The following is a 24475-nucleotide window of genomic DNA, read 5'->3' on the forward strand; positions in this document are numbered from 1 at the left end:
ATCCACTTTCACAGTGGCTCACTGCCAGGGATAGCAACTTGGTGCTGGTTGTTATCCAGAAGTTCAGCTGGGACTGAAGGCCAGGGGCCTCAGTTCCTTTCCACATGAGCTCTTCAGTGGGCTACTCAGGCTACCTCACAGCATGGTGGCTGGCTTCAGAGAGTAAGCACCAAAGAATAAGAACTAGGAAGAAGCTGTACCCACCTTTTATGACCTGGCCTCAGAAGTCATGTGACTTCACTTCAGCCACAGTCACAGCCCCACCCAGATTCAAGGGAAGAGAACGTAGACCTCGCCTCTCCAGTAGGAGTGCCAGCTCACATTTAGGAAGAGTAAGTGGGTTGGGATGTATTGTAGTAATTATCTTTGGAAAATACAAACTGCCACAGCTGACTATGGTTTTTGTGAGTGATTTAGGTTTCTTAGCCTTCAGCAAATCCTTGTTGTAGCCACAGTGCTGCGCTAGATAAGGAGTTATAACATTGAGCCAGATGCGGTCTCTACCCTCTGGCAGCTTAGAGTTCAGACAGGCAAACAAATAAGACACTCACCATTTCCATTCAGAGACATGGAGGCTGGAATAGGTTAAAAGTAGAGGTTGCAGGCACAAGGAGGGACGTCTAACAAGGCCTTCAAGACCAAGGAGGAGTTCTAGGTGGAAAATGTCTGTCCTAAGAGGAGCTGAATGCATAAGGCAAAAAGCTAAAGCTGAAGACAAAAGGCAGCATAGTTGCCCTAAGTGTTGCTATCTTTGGGGGAAGTTTTATTTTTTAATTGTGGTCATCACAGTTGTTACTATTGTTATATCATTGCCTGTCTTCATACTACATTCTTCTGCTCCTGTAGGACATTTTCCTGGATCAAAAAATCTCTCAGTCCCTAAGGTCTCAAGCCACCAGGATCAGAGAACCTGGGTTTAAATCCTGGTACTTCCACATGGTAGCTGTTTTGACCTTAGACAAATGACTTGACCGTTTGTTAGCATGGAGATAATAGGAGGGCCCGGGCTGCAAATGGGGTGTCCTTGCCTGTTTCCTGCTCTAAGAGAGAATCTGTGCTGTGTATGCATGCGTGTGTGTGTGTGTGTGTGTGTTCACATGGTGTTTGTAATGTTTTTGTTAGGAAACTCTGCTCTATCAGCCTCCCAGAGCAGCACAAGGAAGTTCATGCTGGCTGGAGGCCACAGGTGTGGCTGCCTGGAAGGAGGGTAAAAGAAAAGATTTGCACCCTAAATTCCCTGGTTTCATAAAGAAGCCGAGGTCACAAGCATAAGTTATCTCTTAAGAGCATTTGTCTAGCACATCCTGAAGGCAATGATGCATATTTCTGAGGGAAACCATGCTGTGAGAAATGAGGAGTTCATGTTTGATCTTTAAAATAAAAGGGAACATTGAAGTTCAGAGGATGGAACACTCTAGAATACCAGGACCAGTGATATAAAGAAAGTACTGTGGGTTTGGAGCATTAGTGGGATTGGAGGGGCAGTGAGTTGGTCTGAGTCATTCCCAGTTGTAACCCTGTATAGCTGTATGGCCAAGGGTAAGTATTTCACTTTGTTGGGCCTCAGCCTTCTCATATGTAAAGTGAAGGAGTTAGCTCCAGAGAATCCTAGTATCCCTTCCAACTTCCAAAAGATAATAATCTTGAAATTAGAAAAGCCCATTTCCTGGCAAGATGGTATGTTCCTGCCCATGTTGAGAACAGACTCCCTGATGGTCAGATGTTATGGTGTGGATACTCTTCCCTTCTGTTGTTAAAACACCAGTTCAGAAGCTAAATTCCTAAGTGTTCCACTTATTCATTGCCATAAAACAAACTACTGCAAAACAGTGGCTTAATCATTTACTTTGTTCCTGAATGTTAAGAGTTGACTGAGCTCAGTGAGGCGATTCTCATTTGGTGTCTCTTGTGTGGTTGCGATCCAACAGTGGCTGGAACCAGGGTTATCTCTAGCCTGCTTCACTGTCGTGTCTGATGCCTGGCTGAGGTTGGAACAGCTGGGGTTCCTTAGGCCTTTGTCTCCCTTTCCATGTGGTCCCTCCACTCAGTCTCTCCACATGGTGGCCTAAAGGCCGCTGGACTTCTTATATGGGACCAAAGACACCCAAAAGAAACCTGCAGAAGCTGTGTGACCTTTTCTGTCCTGGCCTTGAAAGTCATGTGATGTCACTTCTGCCCCATTCTATTCCTCACAGAAGTCACAAAGGCCTACCTAGGGTCAAGGGGAGAGATACAGACCCCACCTCTTGGTGGGAGGGGTGTCCTTGAACTTACAGTGGCTGAGCTGCCATCTTGCTTGGTGGCTTGGTGATGGGGGGATGGCTCAGAAGACTTCTCAGTCTCCTGATTTTGTGATTCTGTCACAAGGTTTGAAGACAATGGGGAAAATACCTAGCAGTAGAAATCTAGTTTAATGGGGAGGAAAGCTCTACTTAGAAGATAAAGACATTTTAAATTACAAGGAAAATGATGGGGTGCCTGGGTGGCTTAAGCATCCAACTCTTTTTTTTTTTTTTAAGATTTTATTTATTTATTTGAGATAGAGTGAGAGGGAGAAAGAGAGCATGAGCAGAGGAGGGGGAGGGGCAGAGGGAGAGGGAGAAGCAGGCTCTCCACTGAGCAGGGAGCCCGATGCAGGGATCCATCCCAGGACTCTGGGATCATGACCTGAGCCAAAGGCAGATGCTTAACTGGCTGAGCCACCCAGGCACCCCAGTTAAGCATCCAACTCTTGAGCTCGGTCCAGGTTTTGATCTCAGGGTCATGAATTCAAGCCCCATGTTGGGCTTCACACTGGGCGTGGTTCCTACTTAGAAAAAATTTTTTAAAAATAAAATAAAATAATAAAATTACAAGGAAAATGAGATAGAATTGTTTATATGTGTAAGGGAAATTTATCCATGTAGTAAATTGGTCTTGTGTGTGTATAAGCAACTTTAAGACAAAAATTAAATAATTATTTACGTGATATGTCAGGTTTGGAGAAGAGCAGAGAATTAAAGCAAGGATTTCCAGCCCTTTTATTGTACTGCTACAAGTTTCCTGTTACTTACAGGACAAAGTTAATTGACCATCTTATTCAAAGGACACCACATGTGTCATATAGAGCCCTGAAAGAAAACAGATAAGAGGGAAGAAAAGTCAAAAGACCAGTAATAGAAAATCAGTTCCCAAAGGATTGTGAATCATTGCTTTTGACTATGCAGAGCAGCCTGGCAGGTGGGGGGAGGGGTGGTGCAGAGTAGATCCCTGAGTGAAAATCTTTTAAGAGTGTAGACTCTGTTGTTTGTTTTGTTTTAAGTACACTCCATGCCCAGTGTTGAGCCCAGTGCAGGGCTTGAATTCACAACCCTGAGATCAAGACCTGAGCTGAGATCAAGAACTGAGCCACGCAGCTGCCCTTAAGAGCGTAGACTCTGAAGCCAAGGTGCCAGGTCAAATCATGGCTCACCATTCCCCACCTGTGTGAAAGGAGACAGGGTCCTGAACCTCTCTGTGCTGCTTTTCCTCAGTTGCAATAATGAGCTAATAATACTACCTGTCTCATCAGGGTGCTCTGGGAATTAAATATATCAGGACAGGCTTAGCCCTTCAAGCAGTGCATGATATATAGGAAGCACCTCATACATTAAATTAGCCATTTCTCTCTTCACGAGCTCGCTCCTTGCCTTTGCCAGATGCAAATATCATGCCCAATATGCACTGTGGGCAGCCAACCAAATAAACAGAAGGAGGAGGACCTTTCCTTTCCTTGGGTCCTGGGATCATGTACACATTGGAATTCTAGGTAGGAGGAGGCCTTCCTGCAACATCTGGACACCCATCAGTCTGTGGGTTTCCACCCCCTACACTTGTCCAGTTTCCGAGATGCTTTAAAATTCAGTTCCACATTTAAAGCACGTCAAGCTGAATTTTAGTTTTAGTCTCTCTCACATATTTGGAATTAGAGCCTCCAGAGGCTATTATGCAAAGCTATGCAAATGATATGTAAAGAGGTGATAGCCCCAGATTGTGGGGAGAAGAGCGAGCAGGCCAACACAAAGGGACTTGAATGAAAATTCGCATCTGTTAGGGGAGGCATAGGTTGAAGGCCTTGCACAGTTATTGTGACAGTATGCGCCCTTCCATTCAGTTATTAACCTTTTATGCCAAAGAGGAGAGGTAAAGTCACGTAGGATTTCCTTAGTGAAGGTGACAGTGGGGGTTGAAGGAGGTGTTTGTGCAGTGCAACATCATAACAATTTTTATGATGCAAATGAAAAGTTGCTTTGAAATAGTGGCTGTGGTCCAGACTGTGTCCCCAACCTGCTGTGTGTTCTTGGACAAGTCACTTCACTCCTTCCATTGCCCCCTCTCTGAAATGAGGGAATTTGATTAAGTTCCCACGACGGCCCCTCTCACTGTGACAGCTAAATGTCATCCTCCAAATGAAAACTTTTGGCACCCAGATGGCAATACCCATTCATTGTACCAAAGGTTTACTATGAAGTCTAAAGAAGGGCTGGGAGGTAACTTAACAGTCTTCCTAGAGAGAAAAATAACTTCACAGGATACTGATAACTTAAAAAAAGGGGAGGGGGTGCAACAGAGGCAAACATTTATTTACACTGTAAGTCTTAGAGCAAGAAGGGTTGTAGTCATATATTTTCCAGCCGGGAGGATTTTAGCCCCTGGAATGCTGCTGGTGAGAAAGTCAGGAGAATTTCTTTCCCTGAGTATTTTAAAGACTAGGATGTGTTAACCCCTCTGCCTCTAGAGTGCTGCCAAAGTTCTTCTGGAGGCCAGAGTGGCTCCTCTCCCACCTGTCTCTCGCTTACAGGGTCTCTGTAAGCTTCGTGCTGCCCTGGCGCTGCGGCCAAAAGATTGCCATGTCCTTGGTCTCCGGTGTCTGATCGTCTCTAACACATCTGGCGTTCTACCCCAGGAATCCGCTGGGCCCTTAACTGTAACTCCAACTGTTGCAGCAGCCACCAGCTGGGCACAGGCCTACCCTGACAGCCCCTCTGCCCAGGGCTTCTCTGACTAAGCCACATTGGCCATGGGCCTCATGCAGGAGTGAGGAATACAGAGGAACGAGCACCAGTGGAGTAGCCCTGAGCCAGTGGAGATGGGAGTGATGTAGGAAATGTTGGGGTTCGGAACCAACAGGCAAGAAAGAATTCTTGAGACGTCTTTGAAGCAAAAGGTGATTTTATGAAAGCACGGGGACAGGATCTGTGGGCAGGAAGAGCTGCACTGGGGTTGTGATGGGTGACTGATTATATACTTTCAAGTTGAGAGGGGGTTAGGAACGGCACAAGCCTCCAGGGTATTTGGGAAGCAAGGTTTCCAAGATCCTAAGGGGGCTAGCCAGTGTTAGGAAAAGGTCATTTATTACTGTTTAGAAAAAACTCAGTCATGAGACCCTTCAGATGTATATCAGTGGGCCATATGCTTGGAGGATGATTGCTAACTTGCATCTTGGGGGATAGAGACAACAGAAGTTTCCAAAGGAATTTTTATCTGTTAAAGAAGACTTACAGGATCCTGGGAGGGCGGGATAAGATTGCCTCTTGCCCTTAGCAAAGTATTAACATCGAGGCAGCTGAGTTCATAGGGGAATGTCACTGCCTGTTTCAAGGATTTGTCAATGGGCTGTAAGTAGTAAGGAAATTTAATTTTTCTTCTGCCTTTGTTTCCCACATCAGGAATTGCTGGGTAAGTGAGTGCTTCTCTCACATAGACAGTTTGAGGTGCAGTCTACTCAGCCCCTGAGAGGTCCCCAGCAAATACGAGTTGCTCGTCCTGATCAACTCATAACCTGCCCTCGGATTGATGTTCTCTATCTGACTCATCTCAGACTCCCATGGTTGTCCCCTCGGATCACTTCGCAAAATACACTACCTGCACACAACTCTGCCTTTCCTTTTTCTGAGGGATCTCTAATGTAAGACACCTGTCTTAGCTCGGGCTGCCATAACAAAGTACCACAGGCTGGGGGTGCTTAAACAACAGAAATTTATTTTCCCCACAGTTCTGGAGGCTACAAGACCAAGATCAAGTTGCTAACAGGACTGGTTTCTGATGAGACCTCTCCCTTTGACTTGAAGATGGACACCTTCTCACCGTGTCCTCCCGTGGCCTCTCCTCTGTGCGCAAGCATCTCTGGTATCACTCTATGTGTCTTAATCTCCTCTTCTTATAAAGACACCAGTCAGATTAGATTAGGGACCACCCTAATGGCCTCATTTAAACTTAATAACCTCTTTAAAGGCCCTATTGCCAAGTACAGTGACATTCTGAGGTGCTAGGGGTTAGAGCTTCAACAAATGAATTTGGGGGACACACAATTCAGTCTTTAACACTTATACTGAACCAAGGGACTCATGAGCAAAACAGAGGCTTATAGGAGAATGTCCCTCAAAACATCAGAGATCAAGACTCCCAGCCCTAAGAAGAGATTGCCTCTGTGGTGTTCAGCTGCAAGAGAAGCGGTTGGAATAACCCTGCACCAGTCAGAGCATCGTGGCACAGCAACTTCCTGTCCTCTTTCTCCTCCTGCATCATTGGTGGTAGTTGATCGGGAAAAGCATGCATTTTAGATACAGCTCGGTTTCATATACTGCAGCTATGGTGGGACTTTAAACACATTTGTTAATCTACCTGAGATCTCACTTTCCTTCCCCGTCGAGTGGTTGTGAGGATTAAATCAAGCATGAAAGACTGGGCCAGAGCAGGTGCTCAGAAAACAGTTTTTAGGGTTGACTTGAATAAGCAGAGCTTACTGTTAATATATGGTTTAGAGCACCAAAGAAAGTTTGGAAAAAATAGGTGGCTTAGGGCAAATTGTTGGACCTAGAGACTGCGTGTGCTATACAGTCTGTTCAATCTCTTGTCCCTTGGCCTCCCTCCACCCGCTAATTTAGAAGTGCAAGGCGAGGGGAGCTGGTGCACGCTCAGACCCCACCCCACACCTAAGTCAGAGGTGGCTTCAGTGGTGATCCTGGGCCTGTTTCAAAGGCAGGCCAGGAGATGATCTCCCCTTCTTTGTTTCGAAACCTCACCAGGGCCCCTGCCTTCTTCGGTCAGCAACTTCGCTGACCATCCCAGATATGTAGAAATCACTGCCAGGACCCCTGCTTTGGCCATTCAGTGCTTGAATCTGGTGGGGGAAGGAGGCTCCCAAGGAGTTACGAGATAGAGACAGATCTCTACCATTGTCTGAGTGGCTGGCAGAGCTGAAGGAAGGGCATGAGAGTAACCAGGAAGGAGTACATAAGAAAAAGGAGGAGTTCACAGGTGAGAATCAGGCCTTAGAAGTCGATCAGGCCACTCCTCAGCAGTGGAGACCAGTTCCTCCTAGGCCATGTGTTGCGCCGGGGTGGCCAGTTTTCCAGTTTATAATCTGAACAGATCCTATGTCTCACATTTATACGAGATGTGTTATTTGTAAAGTTTGGCACATGCTATTATGATTAATAAATCCACATATATTTAGAAGTATTTTTAAACGTGCAGGTTTTTGTCCTTGTGCATTTCTCAATGAACTAAAAGCATACCGCTCAAAAGAGGTCCTCCTACTCAAAAGGCTGGGCATCACCAGTGATTTTCCACAGAGAGTTCAGCCACATGAGCGCCATAGGGAAAGCAGTTAACATTAATGACAACCATAATACCAGCTGGCGTTCATGGAGTGCATCTTCTCTCCCAGGCTCTCTGCTAAGTGCTATATGCGCACCAGATCTGGTCATCCTCTGGACCCCTGTCCCCTTCGGCCTATCACTATCCTATAGCACTGAGATGTCTCTGCCTTGTTTTAAGATTGTTTGTGCACTTGTGTGAGCTCCCTCTGAGCCAGAGACTGCCCTGTTCATTTTTGTGCCCTCCAGTGTCAAGGAGAGGATAGAGACCCTCCTTACTTGTCCAGTGAATGGGACTGAATAAACAGAGGTCTGACCATTTGTGCCTCTGTCCAGTCCATAAATGGAATATTCAGGAAGGGCAGAAGAGTTGGTCAGCTCTGCCCACGTAAGCCTTGCACATTTGACTAAGGCTGGCTCACACAGAGCCGCCAGCCTGCCTTTGACTAACCTGACCTTGACCACTCCCTGGCCGCAGGGGGCAGCAGGCACTCAGAGGCCATAATCCTTCCCACACCCGGCCCGGCCTGTTCTGAGAAGCTGCTCTTGGGCATCAGGGGGGCAGTGTGGACCTCCAGAATGATCCCAATGTTCCTTTTGTTCCCAGAGCTCCATAGGTTCATGGGTAAGGAAGGTCCAGGCTCTGAGCGACTCCCCAGGTATTTCATCTCTTCTCTCTGTCTTCCTCTCAAGGCTTCCTCCTGATCTTGGCACTGACCGAAGCACTGGTATTTGCCACCCAGGAACCATCTCCCAGAGAATCTCTTCAGGTCCTCCCCTCAGGCACCACCCCAGGCACCATGGTGACAGCATCCCTCAGCTCTACCAGACACTCTTCTGTGGCAACTGCCCCCACTTCTGTGGTCTCACTGACCCCCCAGCCCGATGGACCCTCCTCACAGGCTGCAGCTCCCATGGCAATGACAACGCCCCATCCAGATGGACACCCTCCTACAAACACCGTCTCTACCATCATGGCGACAGCAACCACCCCACAGTCTGAAGGCCCCCTGACCACAGGGCCCCTTCCTGCTGCCATGGAAACCACATCCTCCCACTCAGAGGGCCATCCCCAGGGGGAGGCTGCGCCCACCATCCTGCTGACAAAGCCAATGGAACCCACCAGCCGTCCTACCACAGCACCCACCCGGGCTACCACGCGCAGGCCTCCCAGGCCCCCAGGCTCTTCCCGAAAGGGGGCCAGCAATTCATCACGCTCTGTCTTGCCTGCACCCAGTGGCTACTCTGGGAGGAAGGAAGGCCAGTGGGGACGAAATCAGAGCTCCACACATCTGGGGCAGAAGCGTCCCCTGGGGAAAATCTTTCAGATCTACAAAGGCAACTTTACAGGGTCTATAGAACCTGACCCCTCCACCCTCACTCCCAGGAACCCACTCTGGGGTTATTCTTCCTTGCCACAGCCCCAGACAGTGGCCACAGCCATGGCACCCAGCAGGACCTCGTGGGCACCACCCACCACCCCCCTGGTGCCTGCAGAGGACAAGCCAGACCTTAGCAGAGCAGCCCAGGGGGGTGGTTCCACATTCACCAGCCAAGGAGGGGAGCCGGACACGACTGTAGCCTCAGGCGCCCCTGCCAGTCCACAACCTGCCCCAGTGCCTTCTCAGCGCCCCCACAGTGACCCACAGGATGGCCCCAGCCACAGTGACTCCTGGATTACTGTCACCCCTGACATCAACAGACCTCCATCTACCAGCCCTGGGGTCTTTCCAGCCACCGTAGGGCCCACGCAGGCTGCCTTCAATGCCAGTGTCTCAGCCCCTTCCAAGGGGACTCCTCAGGGAACATCCTCAACCTCGCAGGCCCCAGCCCACCCCACCGGGGCCTCAGAAAGCACTGTTTCCCAAGCCAAGGAGGAGGCTACAGCCACCCCCACCATGACCAACAGGGTACCCAGTCCTTTCTCCACAGTGGTGTCCACAGCCACAGGAAACTTCCTCAACCGCCTAGTCCCTGCCGGGACCTGGAAGCCTGGAACAGCAGGGAATATATCCCATGTGGCCGAAGGGGACAAACCCCAGCACAGAGCCACCATCTGCCTGAGCAAGATGGACATCGCCTGGGTGATCCTGGCCATCAGTGTGCCCATCTCCTCCTGCTGTAAGTGCCTCACCCTCTCCTCACTCCTCCCTTTTTCCCTCCTCTCCCTTTATCACATCCACTTGTCTGTCCCCAGAGTTCCTTTGCCCCAGAGCTGGGAAGTCCCTACCAAGTAGGCTGCAAAACTTTCCAGAATTATAGGAAACCAAGTGGCAAGACAAGAATCATGGGTTATCCCTACCCCTAGTCCTCAGCTCTGCCAGGCCATGGCTCAGATGCCCACTCATCATAAAGACAGAGCTCCCAGGAGTGGGGGAGAACCTTTCAAGTAGTCCAGTCCAGCTCTGCATTGTGCAGAAACACCAAGCTGGAGAGGTGCCATGGCTCGCCCAGGAGCCCAAAGTTAAGTGAGAGATAGGCCTGGGATGGAAGGTCACTGTCTTCCTGCCCAGTGCTCTTGTCATGACACCACCCTGCCACCCTCACCCTCAAGGGCAGCCTGCTAATGGCTGTAGGACATGGCACCAAGACACCGTAGGTGAATATTGGCACTTCTAAACATACAGCCTTCAAGTAGCAGAGCCCTCACCTTCCTCTCCCACTTCACATCCATCTTTCTGCCTGTCTTTCCTCCCCTCCCTCATCTATTCTCTCCTGCTCTTTCTCTCTTTCTCTAAAAAAAGAGAGGGGGCTTTGATCTTGCAGGAATTTCTATTAGCCGTGGCAAAAGCAGCAGTTCCTATAGCTAAATTGAGAGCTTGAGAGTTACATGTGAACTTAGCTCTTCTCCTCCCCAGTTTTATTTGTTCATGGATGGTGTGAGCTGGATGCAGTGTGGACCTCATCATTGCTTCCACTGGTACTGGTGGAGAAGGGCTCTCCCCAGGCCACCAGCACCAGGCCACCAGCACCTCCTTGCTGCTGCCTGTCACTGCTTTAATGAGAATTTGAGAGGTCCTTCTCCCTGATGTCTCCATAAAGAACCTGCTATAATCACTCAGAACCTTAGGATTTCCTTTATGTCTTCCCCATGTACTTGATCCTAGATTCTTAGAGTTTCTCCAATAACCTCACAAAAATCCTAATTTTAGCTTCCCTCACCCCTACACAGTTATCATCTGGCCTCCTTCTGAACCCTTCCAGGGGTGAGAAGCCCCCTGTGCCCTCAGTCATTGGACAGCCCATTCTCCTTTGACTCCCTCAGGTTGTTACCCAGCTTTCATGGAAGCCTGACGTTTGTCTCTGTAATTTCTACTCTATGGTCCTAAGCCCTCTGAAACCACACAAAACCAGTCTACCAACTCCTGAAACATTTGAAATGGTGCTCAAAGACAGCTTTTCCTTTTCTGAGCTGCTCATCCCTATTCCTTCAAGTCTCTTTATACGGCCGCATTGCCCTGGCCCTTCCCCATCATCTGCCACTCTGGATGACCACAAGTTTATCCCTGCTCTCCCAGAAGGGAGCATAGCATTCCACATGCCCAGCCATGGCAGAGGAGAGCAGATGGTGGTTCCTTTGTTCTGGACACTTCAGTCACACTTAGGAAGCCAACACGGGTATCAGTTCTGTTGGTTGCACTAGCTGTCACATCACACCATGAGCTCATCCTGATCTCAAGAGGAATGAGGCCCCAGAAACTTTCCACAGAGGAGGCTGTTAAGCCAGCTCTCCCAGCCCTTCCTCATACTATGGGTCATTTGAACATCAGTGTAGGAGGTATATGCCTTTAACAGAGCATAATTTCTACTTGGCGTTGTACCAACAAGATCTTTTTTTTAATTTAATTTTATCTTATTATGTTATGTTAGTCACCATACAATACATTATTAGTTTTTGATGTAGTGATCCATGACCAACAAGATCTTTTTAAATCTAGATTCTGGATTCTTTCGGAGAAGCCACCTCTGCCAGCTTTTTGTTTCTTTCTAGTTGACAAGCAAAGCCAACTTTCCATGTCAAAAGTAGGCAGCCTACTTCTGCTCAAGGACCCAATTCAGGAAAAATGAAAATGTTTGCAGGTTGCATATTTTATTCATTCATTAAGTGCTTTTTTCATTTATTGTCTCTCATGGAAACCCACATGAATGCTTAAAACTGTGATTGTCCACTTCTAAAACAGAAGAATGATAATGAGAAAATGTAGCTCTATTAGCTAATAAATTATTAATAGTGGTCATATTTGAGAAGTAACCACATTAGAGACAGCTTTCTAATTTTCCATTCTTTACGTGTCTCTAGAAGCTTTAGTTTACAAAGTGAGTTCCCATTATTTTTAATCAATCCATCCTCAAAACAGACTAGCCAGAGGAATAAAAAACATAAACACACTATGCAAGGAACATACCTTATAGGCAGAGACTAAGTCACCAGGTGAATTGACTTGCCCAGGGTCCCAATCACATAAGTCAGCTCAGATCCGGTGGTAGAATCTGTCTGATTCAACACAATATTTCCCAAGTGCATGCCAAGGACTAGGGAATCGAGATATACAATGTGGCTGCCTCCCCCAGCTCCCAGAGCCCTCTCCCCCCACTGGGCCTTTCTCTTTGCCTGAGCTGGACAGCACAGAGTAGATCTAGCCTTCACCCCACAGGCCACACCCACCTGTGTTTTACAGTTCTAAAAAGACTTCTACAGCCCTTTTTGCCATGTGTGAGTTTGAAATTAGATCTTACTGCAAAGCCAGAAAACCCATGGGCTGCCTAAACCATGCATAATAATGTCAGCCAAGACAGAAACAAGGACAGGGCCTGGAACTGCACCTAGAGAATGCTCCCGGCACTCTGAAAGGAGCCTTCAGGTACTGGGATAGGACGTACTACTTTGTAAAGGAAGCTATGAACCCTTTGTTCAAAGTGGACTCTTGCAGCACCTTGGAACCACAGACTCCACGTCCTTCAGCATCTGTCTTGCATTCCCACTGTCCACATGGGAGGCTCCCCTAAGCCCTCACTCGCCAAGATCCCTGCCTTAGCCCTAGCTGCCCCCATATAAAGCTCCCTATCCTGAGTCATGGCCCCAACTCCTGTGGGACCATCCTGTGGGGGCTCTGTGAAAGTCCTGATGCAAGAAACATCAAGATAGAATACTTGTCCAGCTTCAGAATACCGTGCTCTTTCAAAGCACAGATGAGTAAATATCCAGGCTGCTTTCATAGCCTAATCCCACTCCAGTCATCAGACAAGCAGACCTCTTCCAGCAGCTGCATTTATCCTAAAGCTCACTCTACTGCCCTCCAAGAAGGGTCTTCTTTGCCAGTTTGCCATATATTTCAGGCATCTGGGTTAGTAGCAAAGCGCATGCATAGATTTCCTCACATCTGGCTTTTCAGACCAGCCCTGACCTTGTCCCTGCTTTCCTCCATCTACCGGAAACCAGACTTCAGGTGGCCAGGCTTGCTAGGCAGATGGTTGAATCCCCTGCTTCTGTTGGAAGCAAGGGGTGATCATAGCAAATCTCAGGCCTGCCCAAGAAGGGCTGTCATCAGTTCCACCAACCCTTCCAGATCTTGAGCCCCACCCAATGGCCGGAAGGATATATGTGCTAGGACTGAGAAATGCTTTGTCTCCTGAGCCATGCCAGAGACAGCCACACAGGGGTTCAGATGTGCTGAAAACCGAAACTGATCGGATCCGGGCCACATTTGGCTGGGGCAGAGGAACCACGTGGCTCTTGAGCTGGTCTCTGCTGCCACCATCAGGATGCAAAGAGCCCACCACCTCCTGTTAGAACCTCTGCGCCTGGCACTGAACTGGTCCTCGCCCACCCCTGTCAGTGCATTGGGCTTTCATCAGGAGGTCAGTTTTGTGGCTCTGCCAAGCTTCCTGGCCTCTCCTGCATATACCACATCCATTCTCAAGAATGTCTTCACCCTGCCTCCCTGAAAAAGATGAAAGGCTTTATGGATGGTGAGAACAGTAACCAGGCCAGCTGCAGATGTTTTTCATCACCAATCTAAGTTGAGCCTGGTGAAGCAGAGTATAACCTCTTTCTGCCCCCAGATATGTGAGGGTCCATGCGCACTGCGCCCCAGAGCATTCTGGCTTCCTTCCAGACATGCAGTTAATGCCATTAGATATATGTCTCTTACAGGCCCAAAATGACTTTGTAGTTATTACATAAGAAAACATGGGTCGGAGTTACTCTTTCCATGAAGGAGTAGAATAAATTGGAATGAGAAGGAAGTGTGACCAAGAGTGTGGAAGGGAGTATGTCTCCTTGGGGCTTATGAACTAACTGAAGCAACGGGGATGGGGAGTAGGCTCAGAGCCAGGCAGGGTTGTCCAGGGACTGTCACCTCAGCTGCACCAGAGTACCATGCTCTCACAGCTCTTCTCTGTGCTTCCCAACCAGCACCCCCTGCTGGGAGCCTTCTAGTCCCACCCACCAGGATGGGGAGCCAGATAGCCCCCAAACCTGGTTTCTCCAGGCCTATAGCCTCATGTCCATCCTGGCCTCCTTCCATATCCTGAGGCCTCCCTGAGCCTCCTTTCCCAACCCCCAAAGTAGGGAAGTGATTGTCCACAGGCTGGGCTGGTCCCTCAGGCTGGCACCACTGGACCAATCCTCCCTTCCAGGATTTCAGTTTTCTCATTTTCAAAATCAAGGAGCCAAACTGAAATATGTTACAGCTACCTGTCTTCTAACTTTTTTTTTAACATTAAACCTGCATAAATCACTGGAGAAGAGGCCTGGTATGACAGAAAGGCTTGGCTCATGGAATCAAATGTGTCACAGCCCCTCTCTTGCTGGCCACTTGTGGGGCTTGGGCACGTTACTTAACCATTGGTCCAATGTCTTCTCACCTATAAAAACAGGACTAATATCCACTGTGTTAGCTCAGGGCCTTCAAGAGGCAGATGCCAGGGGCACCTGGGTGGCTCAGTCGGTTAAGCATCTGACCCTTGATTTCAGCTCAGGTCACGATCTTGGGGTCATGAGATCAAGCCCTGCATTGGGCTCTGCACTGAGCGTGCTGCCCACTTGGGATTCTCTCTCTCCTCCCTCTCCCCCTCCCTGCTCACTCTTTCTCCCTCCCTCTCTCTTAAAAAAAAAAAAAAAGAGGCAGATGACAGCATGGGCTTGTGTTTGCACAGAGTTGTGTCATTTACAAAGTGCTTCCCCATCCATGCCTCAGATGTGTTCCCTGCAGGGTTCAGGGCAATATAAGACAACAAGCATCACCCTGAGGGTCACAAAGACCCAGGTCAAGTTCCATTAATTACCTGAGTGATCAAGATCAATTTTGTTAACTTCCATGAGCTTGATTTGCCTCTTCTGCAAAGAAGAAGAGTAACAGGACATTCCTCAGACAGCTATTTTGTGGGTTAAATCAGACCGAAAGTGCCTACGTCAGCGCTGGGCATATATTGAGACTCCATAAGTCTGAATTGTACTTTTTCTTGGATGTAAGGTCAGGCCACCAAAATAATGAAAGTTCTAAATCACAGGTGGTCCCTTGGCCTTGAGCCACTCAGTAGTCATGTAGCCCAGTTTTTCTTTCTCTTGTGGAGGGTACTGGAAGAACAAGAAGAAAACTCTCATTAAATAAGCACTGACTGTGCATCAGGCAGTGTGCTCAGCATTTTGCATTCATGATCTCTAGCTCTCATGACAGCCCTGTGAGTCCATAGTAGTCAAGTGCGATGAAATGACTTACCTAATGTAACGCGCAGCAGAGTCAGACTTGAACCCAGGCCTTTTGGACTCCACGCCCAAGCTCTTTCTACGGCCAGGCAAGCTTCTATTGTAAATGAAAGGGCACTTGAGAGGTACTGGGAATTCCCGGAGAGAAACATTCAGGCCTGGAGCACTAACAATATTCGAGGGGAGAAAGCTAGGAACAGAGTTCCCTGTTCCAACCCCCAGACCGTCCTGCAACAGGACCAGCCCTTCCCACAAGGCAGGGTCCTGGTCCCATGTCCCAAACAGGCCCAGGCTCTGGAGCCAGGGGCAGTGTGGGCTTGAGGGGGCACTGGGCTGGGGGTCAGAGGACCCAGACTCTGCAACTTGTCAGTGCAGGCTAGCAGCATTATGGCCTCTGTTTCACCAGTTTGAATCCCCCCAGGCCATTTCAGCACCCCAGCTCCAGGAGCAGGATGGGAGGGTAGTGACAATGAAGAATAAAGATGCCAGAAAGGGGGGAGTCTTGCCCCAGCCCAGCCATTCACGGACCTGTGACCTGTGGCAAGTCAGCTGGATGCTTTGGACCAGTCATCTCATCTGTAAAATAAGGAGATGCCCTAAATTAGCAGATTTTCAGGCTGAGTTCTGCATCTCCCCCTCCTCACCCCCATTCATCCTTCAATCACCTCCTTCTTTGGAAGGAAGGGAATGAAGAAAAAAGGAGAACTTGAGTTTGGAAATTTTTCAAAATTTGAAAGTCTATACCAGCCAGTCTAAAATTTCTTTTAGCTCAAACATTCAGAAATGTCCTTTCTATCTTTAAAACTTTTTTAAGGGTACCTAGAAAAGTAATGAGCAAATTAGAAGCCTTTCTGATCAAAGCAGATTGGATCAGTAGAAACTTGCCCAATCTCTTGCCTTTGCCTGGAAGCCTTTTCAGGTTGAGGTGTCAGCAAGGCCAGCAGCTGAGAAGAGAACTACAGAATTCCTGTGTCATCCCACAGGGACTGAAGGGGTGGGCCTGAGGTCTCAGCCTGTATGGGTGCCAGCTTCGGCAGATACCCCACACCCTGGCATGTTCAAGCCCCCCACCCCCACCCCCCAATGCTGGCCAAATCCTCAGGCTGCTGTGGGCAGAGCTGGCACTCTTCTGCCCCCTGGTAGTCATTGCCATCACGGTGCTGGCCTCTGAACTGCTGGATCTGGGGTCCCCTCCCCCCAGCACAGATGGTTGGCACCTCCAAGATGTTGAGTGCAGCCCTGCCCACCCCTGGCCTGGAGTTTCAGCCACCCCACAGGCTGTGGTGATGGTAAGCCTGGCAGGGAGATGCCCAATCTTCATTTACTGGCTTCTCCCCAAGAAGGCAACTGTCATCCTTGTCAAAGGATCACCCACTGCACTATGTGAGCCTGGACAGGCCACCTTACCTCCCCAATCTCAGAAGCCTTCCCTCTTGGCAAGCCGAAGCCCCTCTGTTCCCACACCTGGTTCGTTAGCAACATCCAAATATACTCATTCCCTCCCTGGAGCCCTCAGAGTAAGTCTCAGAGATTGGACAGACAGGGTCGCACATTAAGGTCACCTCAGGAAAGCCTTTCATGATCACCCTAAAGCATTCTCTCCCCAACTCCTCTCCATTGTCTCTCTCACTTCACCCTATTTTATTTTCTTTGAACAATTATTGCTATCTGAATTTACCTTATATTCATTTTATTTATTATAGATCATGTGACCCCCTCTGTGCCCCTCCATACACAAACTCAGAGGGATGTTTATGACACAAGACAGCCTTGTCTTTTTTTCACTCTCTCTCTGTCCTGGAACCTGGCCCAAAGTTGGCATTCGATGTATGTAGATAATTGTTGAACCAACAAACAAATTAACAAATGGGGTAAGTGGGTGAATATATGACCATCACAGACCTACCTGGAGACTTGCATCTGTCACTCAGCAATGCTGGCTCCTTGCTTGTCTCCCTCCCCTCTCTGACTTGGACTCTCTCTACAGCTGTCTTGCTGACAGTGTGCTGTCTGAGGAGGAAGAAAAAGACGGCCAACCCAGAGAACAACCTGAGCTACTGGAACAATGCCATCACCATGGACTACTTCAACAAGCATGCTGTGGAGTTACCAAGGGAGATCCAGTCCCTTGAAACCTCTGAGGTAATGAGCCCCAAACCAAGGGGTGCCCCTGGAAGGTCCGGCCCCACCACAGGGAATAGCACGGGCTCCAGAGTGAGCCGTGGAGCATCTGCTTGCTTCTTAGTGTCTTGCTCCTCAAAGGATGGTCCACAGACCAGTAGCAGCAGTGCCCAGGAAACTACAGGCCGCGCCCCAGCCCTACTGAATCAATCTGTATTTTAGCAAGAATTCCCAGGTGCTTTCTGTGCAAGTTGAAGTTCGGGAAGCACCGTTCTTGGGACCCCGGGTTGCTGGAAACAATTCAATAAGTATTCGTTGAGAACCCATTTTGTGGCAGGCAGTCTCTGGGGATTATGAAGGTGAGAGCTTGCTCTCAGGGGGCCCAGATTCCAAGATGTGGTTGAGGTATGAGCCCCAAGCATCATTCAAAAGCAAACAAACTAGGGGAGATACAAGAAGAGTTGCAGAGAGCTGTAGAAACCGAGAAGAAAGCCTTCGCAGTGGGGGTTAGGAAGGATAAATGGATTTTAACAGGTATTCCAGCAAAGGAGGTAACCTGAATAAAGGTGGGAATGTGGGCTGCACACAGCATATCATGGGAGAACAGAATACGTTGGGTCAGGAAGTGTTGCCCAAAACACCCATCCGGCCAGTGAGAGAGCTAGGCCGGTAGGAGACCGGGTGCTCCTTCCACTCTCACAGAGAAGGTGAGGCAGAGGCCAGGGCACAGCAGGAAAGGGAGATTGATTAGGAGTGGGCCTGAGTGGGCTTGAATGGAGTTTATACTTCAGTCTTGGGCAGCGGAGGGTCATTGAAAGTTTTGAGCTTTGTGTGACCTAGTTTTAGAAAGATTGTGCTGATGGCCTGGTGAAGGTACTCTGTATATAATTAGTGAATGGATAGGAAGGAGAGGAAGGGTGGTTTAATGCATGAATGAATGGATGGAAGGACAGGCAGGAAGACAGATTCAAAATAAGTAGGCTAGCTGGAATGTAATCGAGATGGCCCAGAAGAAAGATGGCAGACATCTGAGTAAAAGCAGTGAGAGCTGAGAAGAGTTCTTCTGGAGACAGTCCCTTCTTCCCCTGCGGATCCATCCCCCACTGCAGCCAGGGTGGGCTTTTATAAACATAAATGTGATCACATCACTCCCAGACTCAGAACCCTTCAGTAGCTTCCTGATGCTCTTAAGTTCACAGTCTTCTGCAGGGCCTGTGAGGTGGGCCTGGCCCAACTGTCCAGACTCATGTCGTGCCACTCTCCGTCTCATCTGCTGAGCTCCAGCCACACTGGATTTCTTTTCATATCTTTATGACACCCAAGTTACATCCCATTCTAGGGCTGTGCAGGACTGTTCCTTCTGCTGGAATGTCTTCTGTCCCTGCCCAGCACTCCTTCACCCATCATTCAGGCCCAGTCTGTCACTTCCTCAGAGAGGCCTTCCCTGACCTGCCAGGCTGGGTTCTGCTCTCCTATCATATGGTCTCAGCTCCTTATGCTTTATGCTTTTCCATCATGGCACTTACCAGAGTTGTAAGGATATAGCTGCTGGCCTGGTATTAGTTTAATATTTCACTCCCCAACTAGAATACCCAGTTGCTTCCACATTGTGAAACCCAGAGGTTGGTTCTAAGCGTATCTCTTATTCGATCTATCAGCAGCATCAGCACCATCAGTCATTTCCTCCTCAGAAAGTTTCTCTGTCTTCACCCCATCCGGTCCTGGCTCTCCCCACCTTTCAGCAGCTCCTTCTCAGTCTCCATCACTGACTCCCCGTTCTTTTGCCAGCCTCTAATCACTGCAGTGCCCAGGCTCAGTCTTCCCACTGCTTCTCTTCTCTCTCTCCTTAGTTTCATGACTTTAAATACTATCTCTGCACCATTGACTTGCAATTTCCATCCCTGGCCTTGACATTTCCCCTGCATCCCAACTCATGTACCCAGCTACTGCCATGCATGTCTAGTGGGCATCTCAAATTCAATATGCCCAAGATTGAACTGTTGACTTCCCCTCCCCGCCCAAATACCCAGAAGTTCCCTGGTGTTTCTCATTACAGAGATGGCACTGCCAACCACCTTTTCCTCTCACACTCCACATCCAGTCTATCAGTAGATCCTCTTGGTTCTTCCTACATAGGAGTATTTTTCACCACCTGCACTAGTGCCTCCCTCAAATCATGGATTGCTGCAGTAACTTCTGAAAACAAGGTCTCTGCTACCGTCTTGCCTCTGGTAGTGTGTCTTCCACACAGTACCCAGATGATCTTCTCAAGGAAGGGCTTCATGTCTGCCATGGCTCCCAGCCGTCAAGTGGCTCCTCTTCACACTTTGAATAAAATCCGGATTCGTCTTACCAGACCCTTCATAGGCTGGCCCCTGCCCACCTCCCTGGCCACCTCCTGCCAGACCTTCCATTGACTACACACTTGAGCCACACCGGCCTTTGGCTCTTCCTCAACACAGTCCTTCCAACAACACAAGATTGTTCTCGCACCTATATAAGATGCTCTTCCCCTGGTTCCATCCCTCACTTCTTTTGGGTCTCTGTTCCAGTGCTGCCTCTTCAGGAAAGCTTTCCCTGACTTCTCTATACAGAGTAGAAGCCCACCCTCCACCCCATGGTTTTCTATCCTCTTTTCTGCTTTATTTTCCTTCAGAGCACTTCTCACCACCTGATATTGCATCATTCTCTGTTGACTGGCCCGTTCTCTGTCTCTCCTACTAGAATATAAGCTGCCTGAGGGCAGAAGTTTGTTCTGCTCACTGCTCTATCCCTAGCACCTAGAACAGTGCCCAGAACATGGTATGTACTTGGTAAATGTTTATCACATGAATGAACCATAAGTTTTATTCGCAAGTTGACCCATCACCCAGCCCAAAGCCTAACACACAGTGGATGCTCAATAAAAATGTTGAACTGAAAGAGCAACAGGCTTCATGAAAGCATTGACCTTTAGTATGGTCAGTATAAATCTTGCATAGCAAAATTAGCAACTACGCTTACTGTGGTGAGCATTTCATAATGTACATAATTGTCAAATGACTATGTTGTACACCTGAAACCAATATAATATTGTATGTCAACTACACTTCAATAAAAAATAAAAATGTTCTGGGGCGCCTGGGTGGCTCAGTCGTTAAGCGTCTGCCTTTGGCTTGGGTCATGATCTCAGGGTCCTGGGATCGAGCCCCGCATCGGGCTCCCTGCTCAGCGGGAAGCCTGCTTCTCCCTCTCCCACTCCCCCTGCTTGTGTTCCCTCTCCCACTGTCTCTCTCTCTGTCAAATAAATAAATTTAAAAATCTTGAAAAAAAGATAAAAATGTTTTAAAAAGTGTTCCTGAGAAATATTCTAGTGAGTGAAAAAATGAGTAAGTTGGCAAAGGGGCTGGCCACGCTTTGAGTGTGGCTTGTGAATCTCTGAACTCTAAATTTCTCATACTCTCTTTGCAAATTGGTAAATAAAAACCAAAGCCAAAGGACAGTGTCTGTGAGCTTACTATAGAAAAGGCTCTGCTTATGCAGCATCCCAGTTAGTCATTCCAGCCCAAAGCACTGGGGCTGCCATCGAACAGAAGCCAGAGGTTCTGGTAGAGCTGCCCCCTGCAGTCACCATCCCAGGTCAGGAGGTTACAGGAGAACCAGCAGCAGGAAGGTCAGTTTGGCTTCAGAATGAGTTTTATCACTATTTCCCTCCCAGCAGGTCTGCTGCCCTCATTCTGCTTTATTTAGAGTAATGTTACAATTTGTTCCAACTCTCTGGGCACACGCAGGCCCTACGGACCACCCATAGCGCGGTCATGCGGTCCCAGGGCGTCTGCCCTGCACTCCACAGCCTGGGGCTGCACTCACCGCCTGCCCTGTAGCTGCCAACTCTGGTGGCTGCCAAGTGCTTTGCCTAAGCAAGTTTCTCTGGTGCCCTGCTCCCCTTCTGGGTTGATGAAAGCAGCAAAACACAAATCCAGGCTGTACAGGCAAAATTGTGATTCCCAAAACATGCCTGGAAATTTTTCCATACCTTTTCCCCCCTCTTCCTTCCCTTCCTCCTCCTCTTCTTTTTTTCTTTTTTCTTGTCTGTCATTTTCTGAGTAACTTTCTCTTTTACACTGCAGGAAGTGTCCACATGGTTCACCCTTGGTGAACACTTGCTTTGTAAGAACTATAAAATGACATGCCAGAGCTCAGCCTCCAAAATTTCCCTCCACAGCCCAACCCAAAGCCCAGTGGAGAAAGGGGATGCCCTGTTTTCCTTACTCAGAGGGCTGACCCCCTGTCCAACTCTCAGATGGACACTCAATCAATTCCAGACATTGAAGAAAATCTTCTGAAAAGACATTTCACCAACAAATGGCCTTTCTTCCTTTCTCTCCTTATTATCCATAAGGCAATATGTACTCCTCAAAAATTATACATGTTTTGCTTAAAATAAACTTCAGAGAATTGACTGTATCTTCTTCAAGTGAAGACAACTAAGCAAGTCTGGCTTAAAACAGTTCAACCTTGGCATATTACTGAGTCTTTGGTAGCGTATAGGTTCTGAGACATCAAGTTTTTTTTTTAGAATTGGAACAAGCTATGACTTTTTTTTTTTTTCTTCCTCAAGTAATACCTGGGCCTGAGTCTGAGTACAGACGTTTAATGGACCACAAATGTTTGCAGTCCTTGTTACTTGAGGCCAAAACCGTTCAGACGACCTAATCAGTGAATTGCTTATCTCTAGGCTTGTTCATTTCTGAGGCTGTGTAGACAGACTGAATTTTTCACTTACCACCTACTGTCACATAGAGATTCATATCTGTTCACCTCAGCACATCTAGTGCTACAAGAAATGGGGCAATAATTCTGGCCAAGCTCTGGGAGGACTCAGGAGGAGGAGGAATGAGCCCCTGAAGGCTCAGACAGGTGGGTGGTAGGAGAGGAAAGAGGTGAGAAGTGTAGGGTGTGAAAGTGCAGGCAGGAAAAGCCGCCAGGTCTCCCAGAGATCTGTGAGAAAGAGGCAGGAAGGAGAGTCTGGGGCCCACACAGACCCAGTTTTGCCCACGAGCGCAGTGAGCCCTGCGCTGTGTGTCGCGCATGGCAAGCCCTCTCAGACTTCTACCCGGAGAGCAATGCCGTCTCTGGCAACCTGAGCTGGGAGTCATTCAGGGAGCAGGAAATCTTTTCCAGAAGCTGCTATAAAAATCTGAAAGAAGAGCAGAGAGGGCTCTGCACCTCAGCATTGGCAGTGAGGGTGATGAAAATGTTTATGGAGCCAATCCCATGTGGAAATGGATGTCCTCATGTGTATTTCTTTATGAATGGCCACCACCTGAACCCTCCGAGTACATACTATCTCCTCCCTCTCTCCTCCCAGGACCAGCTTTCGGAGCCCCGATCCCCAGCCAACGGCGACTACAGAGACACTGGGATGGTCCTCGTCAACCCCTTCTGCCAAGAAACACTGTTTGTGGGAAATGATCAAGTATCGGAGATCTAACCACAGCAGCCCTCGCTTTGCTGTTCCCTACCTTTCGTCTCTAAATTATAAATACACAAATATATATTATAAATATAATCTTTGTGTAACCCTGACTTAATAAGAAACATTTTCAGCTTTTTTTTCCTAAGAATTGTCAACATCTTTTTTATAAGTGTGGTTTAAAAAAAAAAAAAAACTTTACAGAATGATCTGTGGCTTTATAAAAATAAAGGTATTTCTAAGCAAAGCAGTTGCATTGATTACTTCTCTTAATAACTGTCCTTGAGCATTTGGGGGTCCCAACAGCCCCAGGCAGGTGAAGGAAGAGACAGACCTATGGAAGTGAAATGTTAAAATGGTCAAGAGCATGGCCCTTTGAGTGCTTCTTAAAGTTCCAGCTCTTCTTGATTCAGTGGGACCCCAATGCCTCCCCCTCCTTATGCACACCAGTGAAGGCAACTGGGCCTCCTAGGGAGAAGCAGCAGACTCACGCACAGGGCAGGAAAAGGGAACATCTCATCACTCCAGTGGATGAGTATCCTGCCCCCTCACAGTGGCACCACTGGCTGTCAAGGCTAATTCCATGAGTTCAGGACAGCAGGCAAGAGCACGCCGCCCTCAAGAGTCTGTGGAGGATGTCAGGCACCCCAAGGCCACATCCCCCAACATCACATGACAGAGAGCTTCCACTGTGCTGAACAACAGGACTGCCTTGCCCTGATGGACAAAAAAGGCCCCCGCTTAAGCACATTCCTGCATCCTCTCCAACACCCACATCTGCTTTCAAACTCGTGCCTTTCTCTGGAGATGGTTTAGATGTGGATCCTAACCCTGGAGCTTGGGAATGCTTGCCCTTCTTCAAGGATCAAATGTTTATTGGGGTTTAGCTTTGTTTTCTCAAAAAGCATCGCATTGTGCCCCTTGAGGAACATGCTTATGTAAAAGGCCTTGAAGCGTGGAGCTGTAATTTTCTAAACCCTCCTGCAATCTTACAAAAACAACATTGCCAAAGTGGATCGCTTGGGAGAAGACATCATTATATCCCTCCTTGGCGCTGCAGACCTGCTCGTGGGTCCGCAGGTGGGCTTGCCACCCAGCGCTCATTTCCCAGTCTCCCCTGCACGGCTGCCTTCACCGGTGGTGGGCCAGCCACCTCCCGCAGCCCACACTCAGGAGAGGTCAGACCCGCAAAGACGCACCAGGGGCTTCCACAGATGGCTGCTTCTTACTTTTTTTCCTAGTAGATAGTGGTGGGGAGAGAAGAGAACTGCTTTGACTCTTTCTCTAAAAGAAAATTAGTTTGATAGTATATTTTGAATATAGATATACTTATAGTCAGATTGGGAATTGACTTGAATGTTGATTCATATGTTTGTGTTGTTACTGTGGTCTTTTTATCATAACTTTTTCCTTTCTTCCTACGTTTCCTTTTAAAAAAAGATGGCCTTCAAAAATGTGTGTTCTCAATGTTGTATGGATCTACTTAACATGAGTTTGGTGGTTGTCTCTCTTTCAAGACACTTCAACCCATAAGGAAGCAGGTTAAATGTTGCTCTGAGATTCATTTGCCAG

General features: G+C 48.2%; 1 protein-coding gene across 19 annotated transcripts in view; it reads left to right on the plus strand.

Moving 5' to 3' along the window:
- Positions 1 to 23150, plus strand: part of TMEM108 (transmembrane protein 108) — a 547759-nt gene extending 524609 nt beyond the window's left edge. For 10 of the 19 annotated variants that reach the window (XM_081826377.1, XM_081826368.1, XM_081826408.1 and 7 more), the window contains 3 exons: positions 8313 to 9740; positions 17315 to 17469; positions 22799 to 23150. In XM_081826377.1, the coding sequence (XP_081682503.1) occupies positions 8313 to 9740; positions 17315 to 17469; positions 22799 to 22921 (1706 nt within the window). In that variant the 3' untranslated portion in view covers positions 22922 to 23150. Of the gene's footprint in view, positions 1 to 6013; positions 6148 to 8312; positions 9741 to 17314; positions 17470 to 22798 lie in introns of all 19 variants that reach the window. The other 9 variants (XM_081826313.1, XM_081826322.1, XM_081826326.1 and 6 more) reach the window with 1 other exon arrangement.
- Positions 23151 to 24475: the final 1325 nt, after the last annotated feature.

Source organism: Leptonychotes weddellii, chromosome 1, assembly GCF_054177405.1.
Source record: "Leptonychotes weddellii isolate Sample4059 chromosome 1, ASM5417740v2, whole genome shotgun sequence".
Taxonomy (NCBI): domain Eukaryota; kingdom Metazoa; phylum Chordata; class Mammalia; order Carnivora; family Phocidae; genus Leptonychotes; species Leptonychotes weddellii.